Genomic DNA, 15839 nt, shown 5'->3' with positions numbered 1-15839 from the left:
TGTCGGTTTCTTTTAAAAAAAAGCTACACCGCCTCGTAGGCAGCGAAAATGAGGTGCGGCATAGCTCGTTTTATTACTTTTCCGATCGGACAATTGAAGGAGGAATTCATTTTTTGCGGATATTATTGATTTATTTATTTTTCTCTTTGTTTTGACTTGAAGTGCAGGAGGAAGTCCACTTGTCCGAACATACAATGTACTTGTCCCGGACAAGTGGACAAGCCATAATGTCGAGCCCTGCTATGTATTACGTGGATTTGAGTATGTCCGGATGTGTACTAGATTATCCAGAATTTCAGAGTACCGTATTTTCCGGTATGTGGCGTGAGGTTACTTTTCATACTCAACTGCCCCAAAATGCATCGCGAGTCTCTTCAGTCTCGTCAAACCCCGCAGTAAAGGTATCTAACTGACGTAACGTAGCTAGCTAACGTTAGCTTACAGAAGTGGAAAACAAACGTCAGATCAGATATATAAACTGGTTATTTTGATAAACTGGCCATATTTTGGAAATATACATGGTTACTTTCACGCCTGAAAATTTCTTCAAACGTAATAAAATGACATGCTAACACCAAAAAGTGGTATATTGCTCCAATATTCAAATCCAAAATTCTCTACAGTATATTGAAGTGGTAATGGCATATTATGAATGCAGTAAGCAGTATGCAGTACATACTCATTGAGTACGTAGTCGGCAGTATGCTAGTATGCCATTTTGAACACAGCAACAGTCTGAGGACCAGGAGAAGTGGTTCACCTCTCTAAGGGGAATGTTTAGCCCTTCAGATAATCTGGCTAACATGATCATCATGATCATTACTTTCAGAATGATGAATTCCATTCATCTCTGACATTGATGGAGTCAAAATCAAACGTGCCTAATATTTATAGTAGCAAGAACCCATGGCTTGTGTCGGAAAGGTGACAGTGTTCAGTGATGATTTGTCCTGCACGAGACAGGCTTTTTGACTTTAACAGTGTGTGTGTGTGTGTGTGTGTGTGTGTGTGTGTGTGTGTGTGTGTGTCGAAGCATGTGAGTTGAGATGCCCTTCCTCACTCACAAGGCTGTACTTGTGCTCTGCTCCCTCGTTCCACATGCTAGTAGTAGGAGGGCTGGCGTGGCTTGACAAACACGTTCCATGCAGGATTTAAAGAAATATTTACAAAATGTTTTGGTTGGATCATCATCCATCCATCATCATGCCCTGAGCTTGTGATGTGAGCGGAATTGGAGTGGGAGAGAAGACCGACACTCCAAACTTATCAACTCCACATTTGTGTGTGTCTGTGTCTACGTGCGTGCGTGCGTGTGTGTGTGTGTGTGTGTGTGTGTGTGTGTGCACATGCATGCATGCATTCTGTCTGTCTGCCTGCAGATAAGGCAGAGACTTGACTGCACTGTACTTGAGTCGAGTACATTCAGGAGGGTATCTCTTCAACGTGACACTACATCCCTCTTCCCTTGTTCTTCACACACAACCTATCCCACTCATTAACTTGGTCTTACTCTACTATCTATTTTCTTCCATGTTATTCTCTCCTCTTCCTGTGTGCCTTTCACACTCTCTCCTCTCTACCTCCTCTCTATACGTACTGTAGACCCCACCAACACCTCTCAATGCACAAGACCAATAAGTGCTGCTTGCTACTGCAAGCACACTTAAATATATGTACAACAAGGAAAATACACCTACCATAATTTGATAGAGGAGAGGTTTAATTCAATAAACGTTAAACGATCAAACTATCTATTTGGCTAGCAACTAGGAGAGCAACTAAATATATAAATACCAGACAACCTAAATACTTGCTTAAGTTGAGGACTTTGGACATGTATGTGTGTGAATATTATCTTCCCTGTAACACAAAAGCAGTAATAAAGGTTCCTACCTAGTTTGTCATCTGATAGAACAGATACACAATTAATTCTTTATGCGATTTTGTTGTTGTTATAATGGCAAAATATATACAACAAAAGTCAATATTGTTTAAATGATGTTGTCATTTCATACAGGGCACCCTCAAAAACGAGATGATGAAGAAGAAGAACATTAATATTTTTTTGTGATGGTGTCAGCTTATTATGAAAATGGTATCTGAGACATTCTAATCACTCACTGTGATGTAATAATGCACAATTCTAGAACATAATGTTACCACATGGTTACCAAGTGGATATTAAAGATATTCAACACAAGAATGGATGAACTGGAAGAGGGGTCCACCTCTACATTTCAGAGATGCAACATGGAGAGAAAAACGAGTTCCATGGCCTGTACAATATTTAATGAGCTACGACTGGAAGGAAAACTCTGTGATGTGGTGATTAGAGTCAATGACATCGACTTCAACGCACACAAGATTATCCTTTGCGGATGCAGTTCATATTTCCGGTGAGTGTCTTAACTGTGTGGGGATGTAGCCATGATGGATGGCAGGGATTCACTTGGCATGGATCCAAAGGATAATCAGAAGAAAATAGCCAGATCCTACAAGAGCTTACACATTGTTCTTTGTGGCAGCAATGATACATTCTATAAAAGATACAACTATTGATTCATAATATTTGTGTGAGTACCCCTCTTTATATTGTGATATACTTGCAGAGGGTGTTTATTATATTGCTGTGCTGTATTGAAAAGAGTATTGAGAACATTTGGTACAGTATATGGATGATTCCTGACCATCATATCCCTCCTCTCTAAACCTGGACCCACAGAGCTCTCTTCACAAGTGGCTGGAGCAACTTAGAAAAGCGGGTGTACGACATTCCTGGTGTGTCACCGGACATGATGCGTCTCATTATTGAGTATGCCTACACACGCTCTGTGCCTGTCACTGACGAGAATGTGAAGCAGCTTCTGGTGGCTGCAGACCAGTTCAATGTCATGGGCATTGTGCGAGCCTGCTCTGACTTCCTAGGGGCCCAGCTGAGCCCGGAGAACTGCATTGGCATATGTAAGTTTGCAGACTTCTACTCCTGCCCTGAGCTGAGGCGCAGGTCCTCTCTCTTCATCCTGCATCACTTTGAGGAGATGGTGCGTAGCTCCGAGGAGTTCCTGGAACTCTCGCTGTGGCAGTTTTGTGACATCATTGAGAAGGACGACCTGAACGTGAAGCAGGAAGATGTAGTGTTTGAGGCCATCCTGCGCTGGATTGGCCATTCTCCTCAAGACCGCAAACCCCAAATCTCTGCGCTGTTGCCTAAGGTGACTGAGAGTTGGACAACACAGTTAGACCTACGTAAATGTTTGATGCATTTCATAAAGGTGTATCGGCTGCTGACCGCATTCTGTGTCTATATCTGTCTGTGTCTGTTTGCTTAGGTACGCATTGCCTTGATAACAGCAAACTACTTCTGGAGCAATGTGAAGAATAATCCACTGGTGAGAGACAATGATGACTGCAAGTCCATCATCAGCAACACACTGAAGGCATTGTATGACTTGGACATGAATGGGCCCTCCAGCTCTGACTTTGGCAACCCTCTGACCCGCCCTCGCCTGCCCTATGCCATCTTACTGGCCATCGGTGGTTGGAGTGGTGGCAGCCCCACCAATGGCATTGAGGCATATGATTCACGGGCTGACCGTTGGGTCAATGTGACTCGAGAGGAGGAGAGTGCACGGGCCTACCATGGTGCTGCCTACCTCAATGGTTTTGTGTACTGCGTGGGAGGCTTTGACAGCGTTGACTACTTCAACAGTGTGCGCAAGTTCAACCCAGTCACACACACTTGGCACCAAGTGGCACCCATGCACTCACGGCGCTGCTACGTCAGTGTGGCTGTGCTGGGTGGCTGCATCTACGCCATGGGCGGCTTTGATGGCTATGTGCGACTCAACACTGTTGAGCGCTATGAGCCTGAGACCAACCAGTGGACACTCATCTCACCCATGCATGAGCAGAGAAGTGATGCCAGTGCCACCACACTTTTTGGAAAGGTAAGTGGAACAGAGGAATAGGTAAGACTAACTGTACCTGGAACACAACTTGGTAATTATTGTACATTGAATCTATTAAAAAGCCAGGATGGATGAATTTACGAGTTGCCTTAACTCTAGGTATACATATGTGGTGGTTTCAATGGGAATGAGTGCCTGTTAACAGCAGAGTGCTTCAACCCTGAGACCAACCAATGGACTCTGATCGCCCCCATGAGAAGCCGACGCAGTGGGGTGGGGGTCATCGCCTATGGGGAGCAGGTCTATGCGGTGAGACCTACATAAAAATACACAATAAATCTATGCTCAAGTTCTGATATTCTGTTATTGACCCACATTTCTCCTATCCTCTCTTAGGTGGGCGGCTTTGATGGAGCCAACCGTCTGCGAAACGCAGAGTGCTACAATCCCCAGACCAACACCTGGCGCGCAGTTCCCACCATGTTCAACCCACGGAGCAACTTTGGCATCGAGGTGGTGGATGATCTTCTGTTTGTGGTGGGCGGCTTCAATGGCTTCAACACCACCTTTAATGTGGAGTTCTACGATGAGAAGACAGATGAGTGGTATGACGCCCATGACATGGGGATCTCCCGCAGTGCCGTTAGCTGCTGTGTGGTGCCCGGACTACCCAATGTGCTCGAGTATGCTGCCCCGCGAGATACCCTGCAGAACCCCCGGGAGGAGCTGAAACTGTCCACCTCCAATAGCAGCATCCTTACTGTCTGACACCATATCTACCCACCATCACCCCCCATCCCTACATGACCCAGTCCTGCCCACTGCAGTCCATCTGGGCAGAGACAGAAACTACCCAAATAAATCCTTCAAGTGCCCATGGAAATCACATATGCATAACATTTCTGTCTTTCTTATTGCTTCTATCAGGCCGGGTGGTACAATTATTTTTCTACAATGAATGTATAAGGGAGGCTTTAATTGAATGCTAGTTTGCAATCATGTCTTAACTTTGCTGGGCAAGCACATGTCCATCAATACGTGTATCTCTGACGTCTACATGTAAATAAACATATGTACAAGAACAATAAGTGCTGCTTGCTACTGCAAGCACACTTAATAAGGTCAGTGGCTAGCATAAAACTTGGCCATGCAAAATCATATTTATTTGACCATGTGTTCCAAAACGATCGACGAAGCTGCATCCTTCACGACAGTGATTTTCACAGAATGTTTCAAACCGGCCTGCGTTCCTAACGAGGCTGATAGTTCTATGTACGACTTTTCTAGGCGGAAGGCATGAACCAGAACAATCTTGAATCATGAAAAAAAATCATAGGATTTGAGCTGTCGGTGTAAACTCGTGGATATTGTAATAACAGCTGTGATGGTCGACGGGATGTGCCAGCATCACAGCATTTCCGATATCAACAGTAATAGCACACCCTTTATTGTTTTATTGCTTAAGTAAGAATCAGCCTTTGGTGTGGCCCGGGGTGGTCCAGTGGTCTAGCACCGCGGTCTACAGTGCACACATATGACACCCTCCCACCCCTCTGACACCCTCCCACCCCCCTGACACCCTCCCACCCCTCTGACACCCTCCCACCCCTCTGACACCCTCCCACCCCTCTGACACCCTCCCACACCCCTGACACCCTCCCACCCCCCTGACACCCTCCCACCCCCCTGCCACCCTCCCACCCCTCTGACACCCTCCCACCCCTCTGACACCCTCCCACCCTCCCACCCCCCTGACACCCTCCCACCCCCCTGACACCCTCCCACCCCCCTGACACCCTCCCACCCCTCTGACACCCTCCCACCCCCCTGACACCCTCCCACCCCTCTGACACCCTCCCACCCCTCTGACACCCTCCCACCCCCCTGACACCCTCCCACCCCCCTGCCACCCTCCCACCCCTCTGACACCCTCCCACCCCCCTGACACCCTCCCACCCCTCTGACACCCTCCCACCCCTCTGACACCCTCCCACCCCTCTGACACCCTCCCACCCCTCTGACACCCTCGCACCCCTCTGACACCCTCCCACCCCTCTGACACCCTCCCACCCCTCTGACACCCTCCCACCCCTCTGACACCCTCCCACCCCTCTGACACCCTCGCACCCCTCTGACACCCTCCCACCCCTCTGACACCCTCCACCCCTCTGACACCCTCCACCCCCCTGCCGCCCTGCCCAGCACAGAGCAGCACACCATCATACGTTCCATTAAATAATGGATGGGTGGTAATTATGAGCTTTTTTAGAGCATTTTGGGTCTCATTTGATAGAGACTGTGGTTGCTGTTGACCTTAATTTGCAAAGCAAGGATATCTTGTCCTTCTTTTGTGATAATGATTCACTTTGTTCACACACACACACACACACACACACACACGCACACACATAGACACAGACACACACAAATGTGGAGTTGATAAGTTTGGAGTGTCGGTCTTCTCTCCCACTCCAATTCCGCTCACATCACAAGCTCAGGGCATGATGATGGATGGATGATGATCCAACCAAAACATTTTGTCAATATTTCTTTAAATCCTGCATGGAACGTGTTTCTCAAGCCACGCCAGCCCTCCTACTACCACCTTCCTAGCCAGTATCACTTTCATTTTTCATTACTGAGCAAATGGTATTTTTTGTCAACACATAATGGTAAATACTTTCAAGATTAGATGTCGGTGTTGTTAAATACAGGTAGGTTAAATCATTGTTTAAAACAAAGAAACAAATGTAGCACATTTGAAGTGATAACCTTTTTTCGGTGAGAGGTGAGAGGTTGAGAGGTTTTAGAGTGGAGCGTGGAAGAGCATGTGGAACGAGGGAGCAGAGCACAAGTACAGCCTTGTGAGTGAGGAAGGGCATCTCAACTCACATGCTTCGACACACACACACACACACACACACACACACACACACACACACTGTTAAAGTCAAAAAGCCTGTCTCGTGCAGGACAAATCATCACTGAACACTGTCACCTTTCAGACACATGGGTTCTTGCTACTATAAATATTAGGCACATTTGATTTTGACTCCATCAATGTCAGAGATGAATGGAATTCATCATTCTGAAAGTAATGATCATGACGATCATGTCAGCCAGATTATCTGAAGGGCTAAACATTCCCCTTAGAGAGGTGAACCACTACTCCTGGTCCTCAGACTGTTGCTGTGTTCAAAATGGCATACTAGCATACTGCCGACTGCATACTCAATGAGTATGTACTGCATACTGCTTACTGAATTCATAATATGCCATTACCTGTTCACACTGTTCACACTGAAGTACGCAGCTCAGTATCCCAGAATGCATTTCGCACCGGCCGGCAGCGGGGATTTTAATGCAGCTAAACCTCCATGAGCTAAAAGCTGTTGTGATTTCTTTTCGTGTTAGCATGTCATTTTATTACGTTTGAAGAATTTTTCAGGCGAGAAAGTAACCATGTATATTTCCAAAATATGGCCAGTTTATCAAAATAACCCGTTTATATATCCGATCTGACGTTTGTTTTCCACTTCTGTAGGCTAACGTTAGCTAGCTACGTTACGTCAGTTAGATACCTTTACTGCGGGGTTTGACGAGACTGAAGAGACGCACGATGCATTTTGGGGCAGTTGAGTATGAAAAGTAACCTCACGCCACATACTCTGAAATTCTGGATAATCTAGTACACATCTGGACATACTCAAATCCACGTAATACATAGCAGGGCTCGACATTATGGCTTGTCCACTTGTCCGGGACAAGTACATTGTATGTTCGGACAAGTGGACTTCCTCCTGCACTTCAAGTCAAAACAAAGAGAAAAATAAATAAATCAATAATATCCGCAAAAAATGAATTCCTCCTTCAATTGTCCGATCGGAAAAGTAATAAAACGAGCTATGCCGCACCTAATTTTCGCTGCCTACGAGGCGGTGTAGTTTTTTTTTTTAAGAAACCGACACGTTACTCAAACCAGCAAGCACGATGTTCCTTCAAGCACCTAAAACTGGCCAGGTGCCAGGAAAAGCGGGGAAACGCAAAATGTCATTGGACGACACACCAGCACCGTTGCCAATGTACGTTGCCTCGTCAAAAAATCTATGTCCGCTGAGTAGGGGAGCATGGGGTATGTTGTCACACCCTGTCTAACATTTAGAACCAACACGCATCACACCTCACATCATCTCCTCCTCACCTACAAGTCCCGCCATCATGCCTGTGCCCCCCAACCTTCGGGGACAGAGCTTTTAGTCTGGCAGCCCCCCACCCTCTGGAACTCTCTCCCTGCGGCGATCCACAACATCCCCATCCTGGACGCCTTTAAAACGGCCCTCAAGTCCCACCTGTTCACCAAGGCCTTCGGCCTCTAGTTCTGTTGTTGTTTTTGTGTGTCTGACTGTTTTTCGTTTTCTTCCCTGTATCTGTGAAGCGACCTTGGGTACCCTGAAAGGCGCTATATAAATTCAAGTTATTATTATTATTATTATTATTATTATTATTATTATTATTATTATTACTACACAGAGTCCATTGTCATGTCATTTTAAAGGCAACTATTCGCATCCTATCTACAGTATATCTTTGGCACTGGAACTGCAGCAGCGAAAGAGAGGGAAGATCACAGCCGCGTGTATGCAAGCAGCACTTATTGTTCTTGTACATATGTTTATTTACATGTAGACGTCAGAGATACACGTATTGATGGACATGTGCTTGCCCAGCAAAGTTAAGACATGATTGCAAACTAGCATTCAATTAAAGCCTCCCTTATACATTCATTGTAGAAAAATAATTGTACCACCCCGCCTGATAGAAGCAATAAGTGGCCTGCTGGGGTGGAAACATCTGTGCCAGGGATGCTGCGAAGCTAAACAAACTGGTGAAGAAGGCCAGCTCTGTGGTGGGGACCGGGCTGGACAGCCTAGAGGTGGTGGCAGAACAGAGGATGGGGAAAAAACTGGCGGCCATGCTGGCCAATCCCTCCCACCCGATGTACTGCGAGCTGGCGGGGATGAGGAGCAAGTTCAGCCACAGATTTGTTCTCCCCCGTCAAAGTACAAAAATATTTGGACAGTCCTTTGTTCCAGCTGCACTCCGACTCTACAACCAGGCCCTGCAGGGTGGGGGAGACCTGGAGCTGGAACTTTGGAACTTGGAACTTTTTACTTATTGAGCCTGCACTGTTTTATGTATTTTATTGAATGTTTTCTGTTTTCTGTATTGAATGTTTTCTGCCCTAACTGAGCTGTTTGACAACAAAATTTGTAATAAAGGTTTTCAATCAATCAAGAAAGACAGAAATGTTATGCATATGTGATTTCCATGGGCACTTGAAGGATTTATTTGGGTAGTTTCTGTCTCTGCCCAGATGGACTGCAGTGGGCAGGACTGGGTCATGTAGGGATGGGGAGTGATGGTGGGTAGATATGGTGTCAGACAGTAAGGATTCTGCTATTGGAGGTGGACAGTTTCAGCTCCTCCCGGGGGTTCTGCAGGGTATCTCGCGGGGCAGCATACTCGAGCACATTGGGTAGTCCGGGCACCACACAGCAGCTAACGGCACTGCGGGAGATCCCCATGTCATGGGCGTCATACCACTCATCTGTCTTCTCATCGTAGAACTCCACATTAAAGGTGGTGTTGAAGCCATTGAAGCCGCCCACCACAAACAGAAGATCATCCACCACCTCGATGCCAAAGTTGCTCCGTGGGTTGAACATGGTGGGAACTGCGCGCCAGGTGTTGGTCTGGGGATTGTAGCACTCTGCGTTTCGCAGACGGTTGACTCCATCAAAGCCGCCCACCTAAGAGAGGATAGGAGAAATGTGGGTCAATAACAGAATATCAGAACTTGAGCATAGATTTATTGTGTATTTTTATGTAGGTCTCACCGCATAGACCTGCTCCCCATAGGCGATGACCCCCACCCCACTGCGTCGGCTTCTCATGGGGGCGATCAGAGTCCATTGGTTGGTCTCAGGGTTGAAGCACTCTGCTGTTAACAGGCACTCATTCCCATTGAAACCACCACATATGTATACCTAGAGTTAAGGCAACTCGTAAATTCATCCATCCTGGCTTTTTAATAGATTCAATGTACAATAATTACCAAGTTGTGTTCCAGGTACAGTTAGTCTTACCTATTCCTCTGTTCCACTTACCTTTCCAAAAAGTGTGGTGGCACTGGCATCACTTCTCTGCTCATGCATGGGTGAGATGAGTGTCCACTGGTTGGTCTCAGGCTCATAGCGCTCAACAGTGTTGAGTCGCACATAGCCATCAAAGCCGCCCATGGCGTAGATGCAGCCACCCAGCACAGCCACACTGACGTAGCAGCGCCGTGAGTGCATGGGTGCCACTTGGTGCCAAGTGTGTGTGACTGGGTTGAACTTGCGCACACTGTTGAAGTAGTCAACGCTGTCAAAGCCTCCCACGCAGTACACAAAACCATTGAGGTAGGCAGCACCATGGTAGGCCCGTGAGCTCTCCTCCTCTCGAGTCACATTGACCCAACGGTCAGCCCGTGAATCATATGCCTCAATGCCATTGGTGGGGCTGCCACCACTCCAACCACCGATGGCCAGTAAGATGGCATAGGGCAGGCGAGGGCGGGTCAGAGGGTTGCCAAAGTCAGAGCTGGAGGGCCCATTCATGTCCAAGTCATACAATGCCTTCAGTGTGTTGCTGATGATGGACTTGCAGTCATCATTGTCTCTCACCAGTGGATTATTCTTCACATTGCTCATGAAGTAGTTTGCTGTCATCAAGGCAATGCGTACCTAAGCAAACAGACACAGACAGATATAGACACAGAATGCAGTGGGCAGCCGATACACCTTTATGAAATGCATCAAACATTTACGTAGGTCTAACTGTGTTGTCCAACTCTCAGTCACCTTTGGCAACAGCACAGAGATTTGGGGTTTGCGGTCTTGAGGAGAATGGCCAATCCAGCGCAGGATGGCCTCAAACACTACATCTTCCTGCTTCACGTTCAGGTCGTCCTTCTCAATGATGTCACAAAACTGCCACAGCGAGAGTTCCAGGAACTCCTCGGAGCTACGCACCATCTCCTCAAAGTGATGCAGGATGAAGAGAGAGGACCTGCGCCTCAGCTCAGGGCAGGAGTAGAAGTCTGCAAACGTACATATGCCAAAGCAGTTCTCCGGGCACAGCTGGGCCTCTAGGTAGTCACAGCAGGCTCGCACAATGCCCATGACATTGAACTGGTCTGCAGCCACCAGAAGCTGCTCCACATTCTCGTCAGTGACAGGCACAGAGCGTGTGTAGGCATACTCAATAATGAGACGCATCATGTCTGGTGACACACCAGGAATGTTGTACACCCGCTTTTCTAAGTTGCTCCAGCCACTTGTGAAGCGAGCTCTGTGGGTCCAGGTTTAGAGAGGAGGGATATGATGGTCAGGAATCATCCATATACTGTACCAAATGTTCTCAATACTCTTTTCAATACAGCACAGCAATATAATAAACACCCTCTGCAAGTATATCACAATATAAAGAGGGGTACTCACACCAATATTATGAATCAATAGTTGTATCTTTTATAGAATGTATCATTGCTGCCACAAAGAACAATGTGTAAGCTCTTATAGGATCTGGCTATTTTCTTCTGATTATCCTTTGGATCCATGCCAAGTGAATCCCTGCCATCCATCATGGCCACATCCCCACAAAGTTAAGACACTCACCGGAAATATGAACTGCATCCGCAAAGGATAATCTTGTGTGCGTTGAAGTCGATGTCATTGACTTTAATCACCACATCACATAATTTTCCTTCCAGTCGTAGCTCATTAAATAATATTTTTGTACAGTATTATTGTACAGGCCATGGAACTCATTTTTCTCTCCATGTTGCATCTCTGAAATGTAGAGGTGGACCCCTCTTCCAGTTCATCCATTCTTGTGTTGAATATCTTTAATATCCACTTGGTGACCATGTGGTAACATTATGTTCTAGAATTGTGCATTATTGCATCACAGTGAGTGATACAAAATTAGAATGTCTCAGATACCATTTTCATAATAAGCTGACACCATCATAAAAAATAATTAATGTTCTTCTTCATCATCTCGTTTTTGAGGGTGCCCTGTATGAAAGGACAGCATCATTTAAACAATATTGACTTTTGTTTTATATATTTTGCCATTATAACAACAACAAAATCGCATAAAGAATTAATTGTGTATCTGTTCTATCAGATGACAAACTAGGTAGGAACCTTTATTACTGCTTTTGTGTTACAGGGAAGATAATATTCACACACATACATGTCCGTCCTCAACTTAAGCAAGTATTTAGGTTGTCTGGTATTTATATCTTTAGTTGCTCTCCTAGTTGCTAGCCAAATAGATCGTTTGATCGTTTAACGTTTATTGAATTAAACCTCTCCTCTATCAAAATTATGGTAAGTGTATTTTCCTTGTTGTACATATATTTAAGTGTGCTTGCAGTAGCAAGCAGCACTTATTGTTCTTGTACATATATTTTATTATTATAGCAAAATTTGCCCCGGCTTCTCGTCCCACAGTTTTGGCACTAGGTAGACATGAGAGGTGTTGGTGGGGTCTACAGTACGTATAGAGAGGAGGTAGAGAGGAGAGAGTGTGAAAGGCACACAGGAAGAGGAGAGAATAACATGGAAGAAAATAGATAGTAGAGTAAGACCAAGTTAATGAGTGGGATAGGTTGTGTGTGAAGTAAAAGGGAAGAGGGATGTAGTGTCACGTTGAAGAGATACCCTCCTGAATGTACTCGACTCAAGTACAGTGCAGTCAAGTCTCTGCCTTATCTGCAGGCAGACAGAATGCACGCATGCATGTGCACACAAAGCACACACACACACACACACACACACACACACACACACACACACACACACACACACTGAGGTGAGCCGCTCTGCCAGTTTACAAGACATATATAAACGCTCTCTAGCTCAAACACGGACTGTAAGCATAAACACATAAACACACACATAAACACACACACTCACACACACAGATACACACACACACACACACACACACAGACACAGACACACACACACACACACACACACACACACACACACACACACACACAGACAGACAGACAGACAGACACACACACACACACACAGACAGACACACACACACACACAGACACACACACACACACACACACACACACACACACACGCACACACACAGACACAGACTAGAGGAACACACCCTGGCAAACCCCTATACTGTATAAACGTATGCACTCATAATTCCACAAACGTATCTCAGCGCCATGCAAAATTTGAACTCATTTCAGCTTGTCATTAATCTCCAGTGACTGAGTGTGTTTCACCGAAATATGGTCTTGGACATGGTCTCGCCTTTGTTCCAACAAAAGAGTTTCTCTTACCCCGCCTGGGTGGCCGTCGGACGCTGTGACGATCAGAAGGTAATGGTCAGTGGTCTCTCTGTCCAGAGGCTTTCCAAGAATCAGCAGGCCGATACTGTGGAGGGAGGGAGGGTGGGAGGGAGAGAGGGAGAGAGGGAGAGAGAGAGGGAGAGACATCAACAAACAAACACAGCAGCATGAAGTAATCCATACAGTTATACTGAACATCCATCTTTTCATCTTCACTTAGAAGGAATCTGGGGGGGGATCCTACAGTACTTCAATAACTATCTTTCCTCTCTGAGTTCATTGCTTCCCCTTCATAAATCCGAAGGCCTTGCCTTAGTCCTCTAATAACCTAGATTCCTTCATATACAGTATCACATGACTGGATCTGATATGTTCACTAAGGGGAAGCCAATAAGGAAAGACAGATGGTTATGGACAGGAATCCATCCCCAGTCTCTACAGGCTGTTATTTTAGAAAGAGAAAAAGAAAAGTCCTCATTTAAAACGAATATGTGAGCCTTCAGTGACTAAATCATAATGATGTAGAAATCCCTAAACAGGCACATTCACAAACACACACACACACACACACACACACGCTAAACAGCAGTCGATTAAACCTAATTCTTTTACATTTCCCCTCTGTCTGCCGCCTGTCACACATATGTCATCACATTTACATTTACATTTTTGGCATTTAGCAGACGCCTTATTCCAAAGCGACTCCATGTCATATGTAATTTAAAGCTCCTGTGGCCAGGCAGTCCAGATCTGGCCTCGTTCCCTCTCCCTCTTCCTGTCTGCGTTATACAAAGTGAAATCCAGCCATCTAGAAATGTGACAATGAAATTGTTCTAACTCGATTTACATCAGCCATTTCTTAGCCGATCATAACTTCTGTCATAACTAAACCGTGAGTGTTCAAAGTTATGGTCGGCACATGTTCCTCTCTACAGCTGTTGTACTGTGGTTCAGGAGGGCAAGAGCGATGCCTCTCTCAACAACATCAGCATGCTGAGCAGCATCTTTCACAGCCCAGCTATTTACCTCTGGTATAATATATATACTGTATATATATATATATATTCATAGGACAGCCACAGCGGCCTAAACAAGTCTTCTCTTCTTTGGACAAACAGAAACACAGAGCAGTAATGAAGAAGATGACAATGATAACGATGATGATGATGATGATGATGATGATGATGATGATGATGATAATGATGATAGCGATCATGGTCTCTGCCTCTAAGACAAAAGGACAGCTCACCCCTACTGAAAAGTCCTGATCCCTGTACTGGTCCTTTCTGGTAGGCAGTCCTACAGTCTCTCAGAGGAGCCCACAGTAGCACAGATGTTGTCAGAAATAGAGATGGCATCTTGTTTAATGGCACAGTCCAGAGCAAGCCGGTGTTACGAGGGGGGTCAGCGAGGATAACTCCCCATTGCCTCTGCTGGTTGAAGAGCGACATTACTCCAGCCCTGGACTAATTACGTTATGATTGTCACCTGTGAGTGTTTGTCTGTGTATTTAGGTGTGTCCCATTTCCTTGTTCCCTTGTCAGTTGTTCGTGTTTGTTGACGTCTGTTACGTTTTGGTATAAAGTTCTAGAGGTAGAATGATGTTGGACCCATGTGCGGTGCAGCTCGGATGAAAGGGGGTCGAGACAGTGATAAAATAAGTTTCTCTTTACTGAGATAAGCAATGAACAGTCACCACAGGACAAGGATATAGAATCAAAAATAAAGGGGAGCAAGCAAGGCTGAGTTGCGAGTAAATAATAATAGCGGATACAAAAACAACTAGCGTATCGACAAAACAAAAGGAGAGCAATCAAGGCTCCATCAGCGAACCGCAAGAATAATGCAAATACAAAGAAAATGACAAACACTATAGACAGTCACTATACCTGGGAATAGCGACAGGTAAATAAAGTCCTCCAGGACAGAACGGACAGAGTCAAAATAGCAGACACGGTATTTTCCAAATGACAAGCAAGGGTTCTCATCAAGTCAACAAACACGAACAACTGACAAGGGAACAAGGACATGGGACACACCTAAATACACAGACAAACACTCACAGGTGACAATCATAACGTAATTAGTCCAGGGCTGGAGTAATGTCGCTCTTCAACCAGCAGAGGCAATGGGGAGTTATCCTCGCTGACCCCCCTCGTAACAGCCGGCAGGAAGGATGGAAGTAATCCTAGACTCGTATCTCAACATGGCATAGTATATGGGACATATACTGGGATTGGATCTTTTTTTCTACTCTATCGTATTTGTACGATAGTATAGTCGCCCTAAATTATTTTTTTCTGAAAAATGTGGTGTCTGGTAAACTGTGACAGTTCGTGACGTTAGAATTATAAGGTTCTATCTCCATTTTTGGTGAGTTTTTTTTACATAATCTGATCCATTAGGTGTTTATTAATGCCTGTGTGGTGTTATTTTTTAAAATGATGAATTCTTTAGTTAGTAATTAATAAAATACAAAGGTTCCATCTCACAAAACA

General features: G+C 45.4%; 3 protein-coding genes across 3 annotated transcripts in view; 1 reads left to right on the top strand and 2 right to left on the bottom strand.

Annotated features, from left to right (window-relative positions):
- LOC308174167 (protocadherin-15-like) overlaps positions 1-15839 on the bottom strand; it is a gene marked incomplete at both ends in the record, with an annotated part of 188179 nt that overhangs the window by 85569 nt on the left and 86771 nt on the right. The window contains one exon of the mRNA XM_080549237.1: positions 13333-13426. Coding sequence (XP_080405363.1) covers positions 13333-13426 — 94 coding nt within the window. The remainder of the gene's footprint in view (positions 1-13332; positions 13427-15839) is intronic.
- LOC308174221 (kelch-like protein 10) lies at positions 2251-4676 on the top strand (the record flags this gene model as incomplete). The annotated part of the gene is made up of 5 exons (XM_080549303.1): positions 2251-2396; positions 2723-3212; positions 3330-3947; positions 4068-4217; positions 4305-4676. The coding sequence occupies 5 exons, from the start codon at positions 2251-2253 to the stop codon at positions 4674-4676; spliced, it is 1776 nt and encodes a 591-aa protein (XP_080405429.1).
- Positions 9347-11733, bottom strand: LOC308174122 (kelch-like protein 10; the record flags this gene model as incomplete). The annotated part of the gene is made up of 5 exons (XM_080549188.1): positions 11627-11733; positions 10811-11300; positions 10076-10693; positions 9806-9955; positions 9347-9718 (listed from the first exon to the last, which is right to left on the bottom strand). The coding sequence occupies exons 2-5, from the start codon at positions 11228-11230 to the stop codon at positions 9347-9349; spliced, it is 1560 nt and encodes a 519-aa protein (XP_080405314.1). The 5' UTR covers positions 11231-11300; positions 11627-11733.

This window comes from Nansenia antarctica, assembly GCF_963989245.1.
Source record: "Nansenia antarctica genome assembly, chromosome: 19".
Taxonomy (NCBI): domain Eukaryota; kingdom Metazoa; phylum Chordata; class Actinopteri; order Argentiniformes; family Microstomatidae; genus Nansenia; species Nansenia antarctica.
Note: the sequence above shows the minus strand (reverse complement) of the source record. Positions and strands in the feature narration are given on the sequence as shown.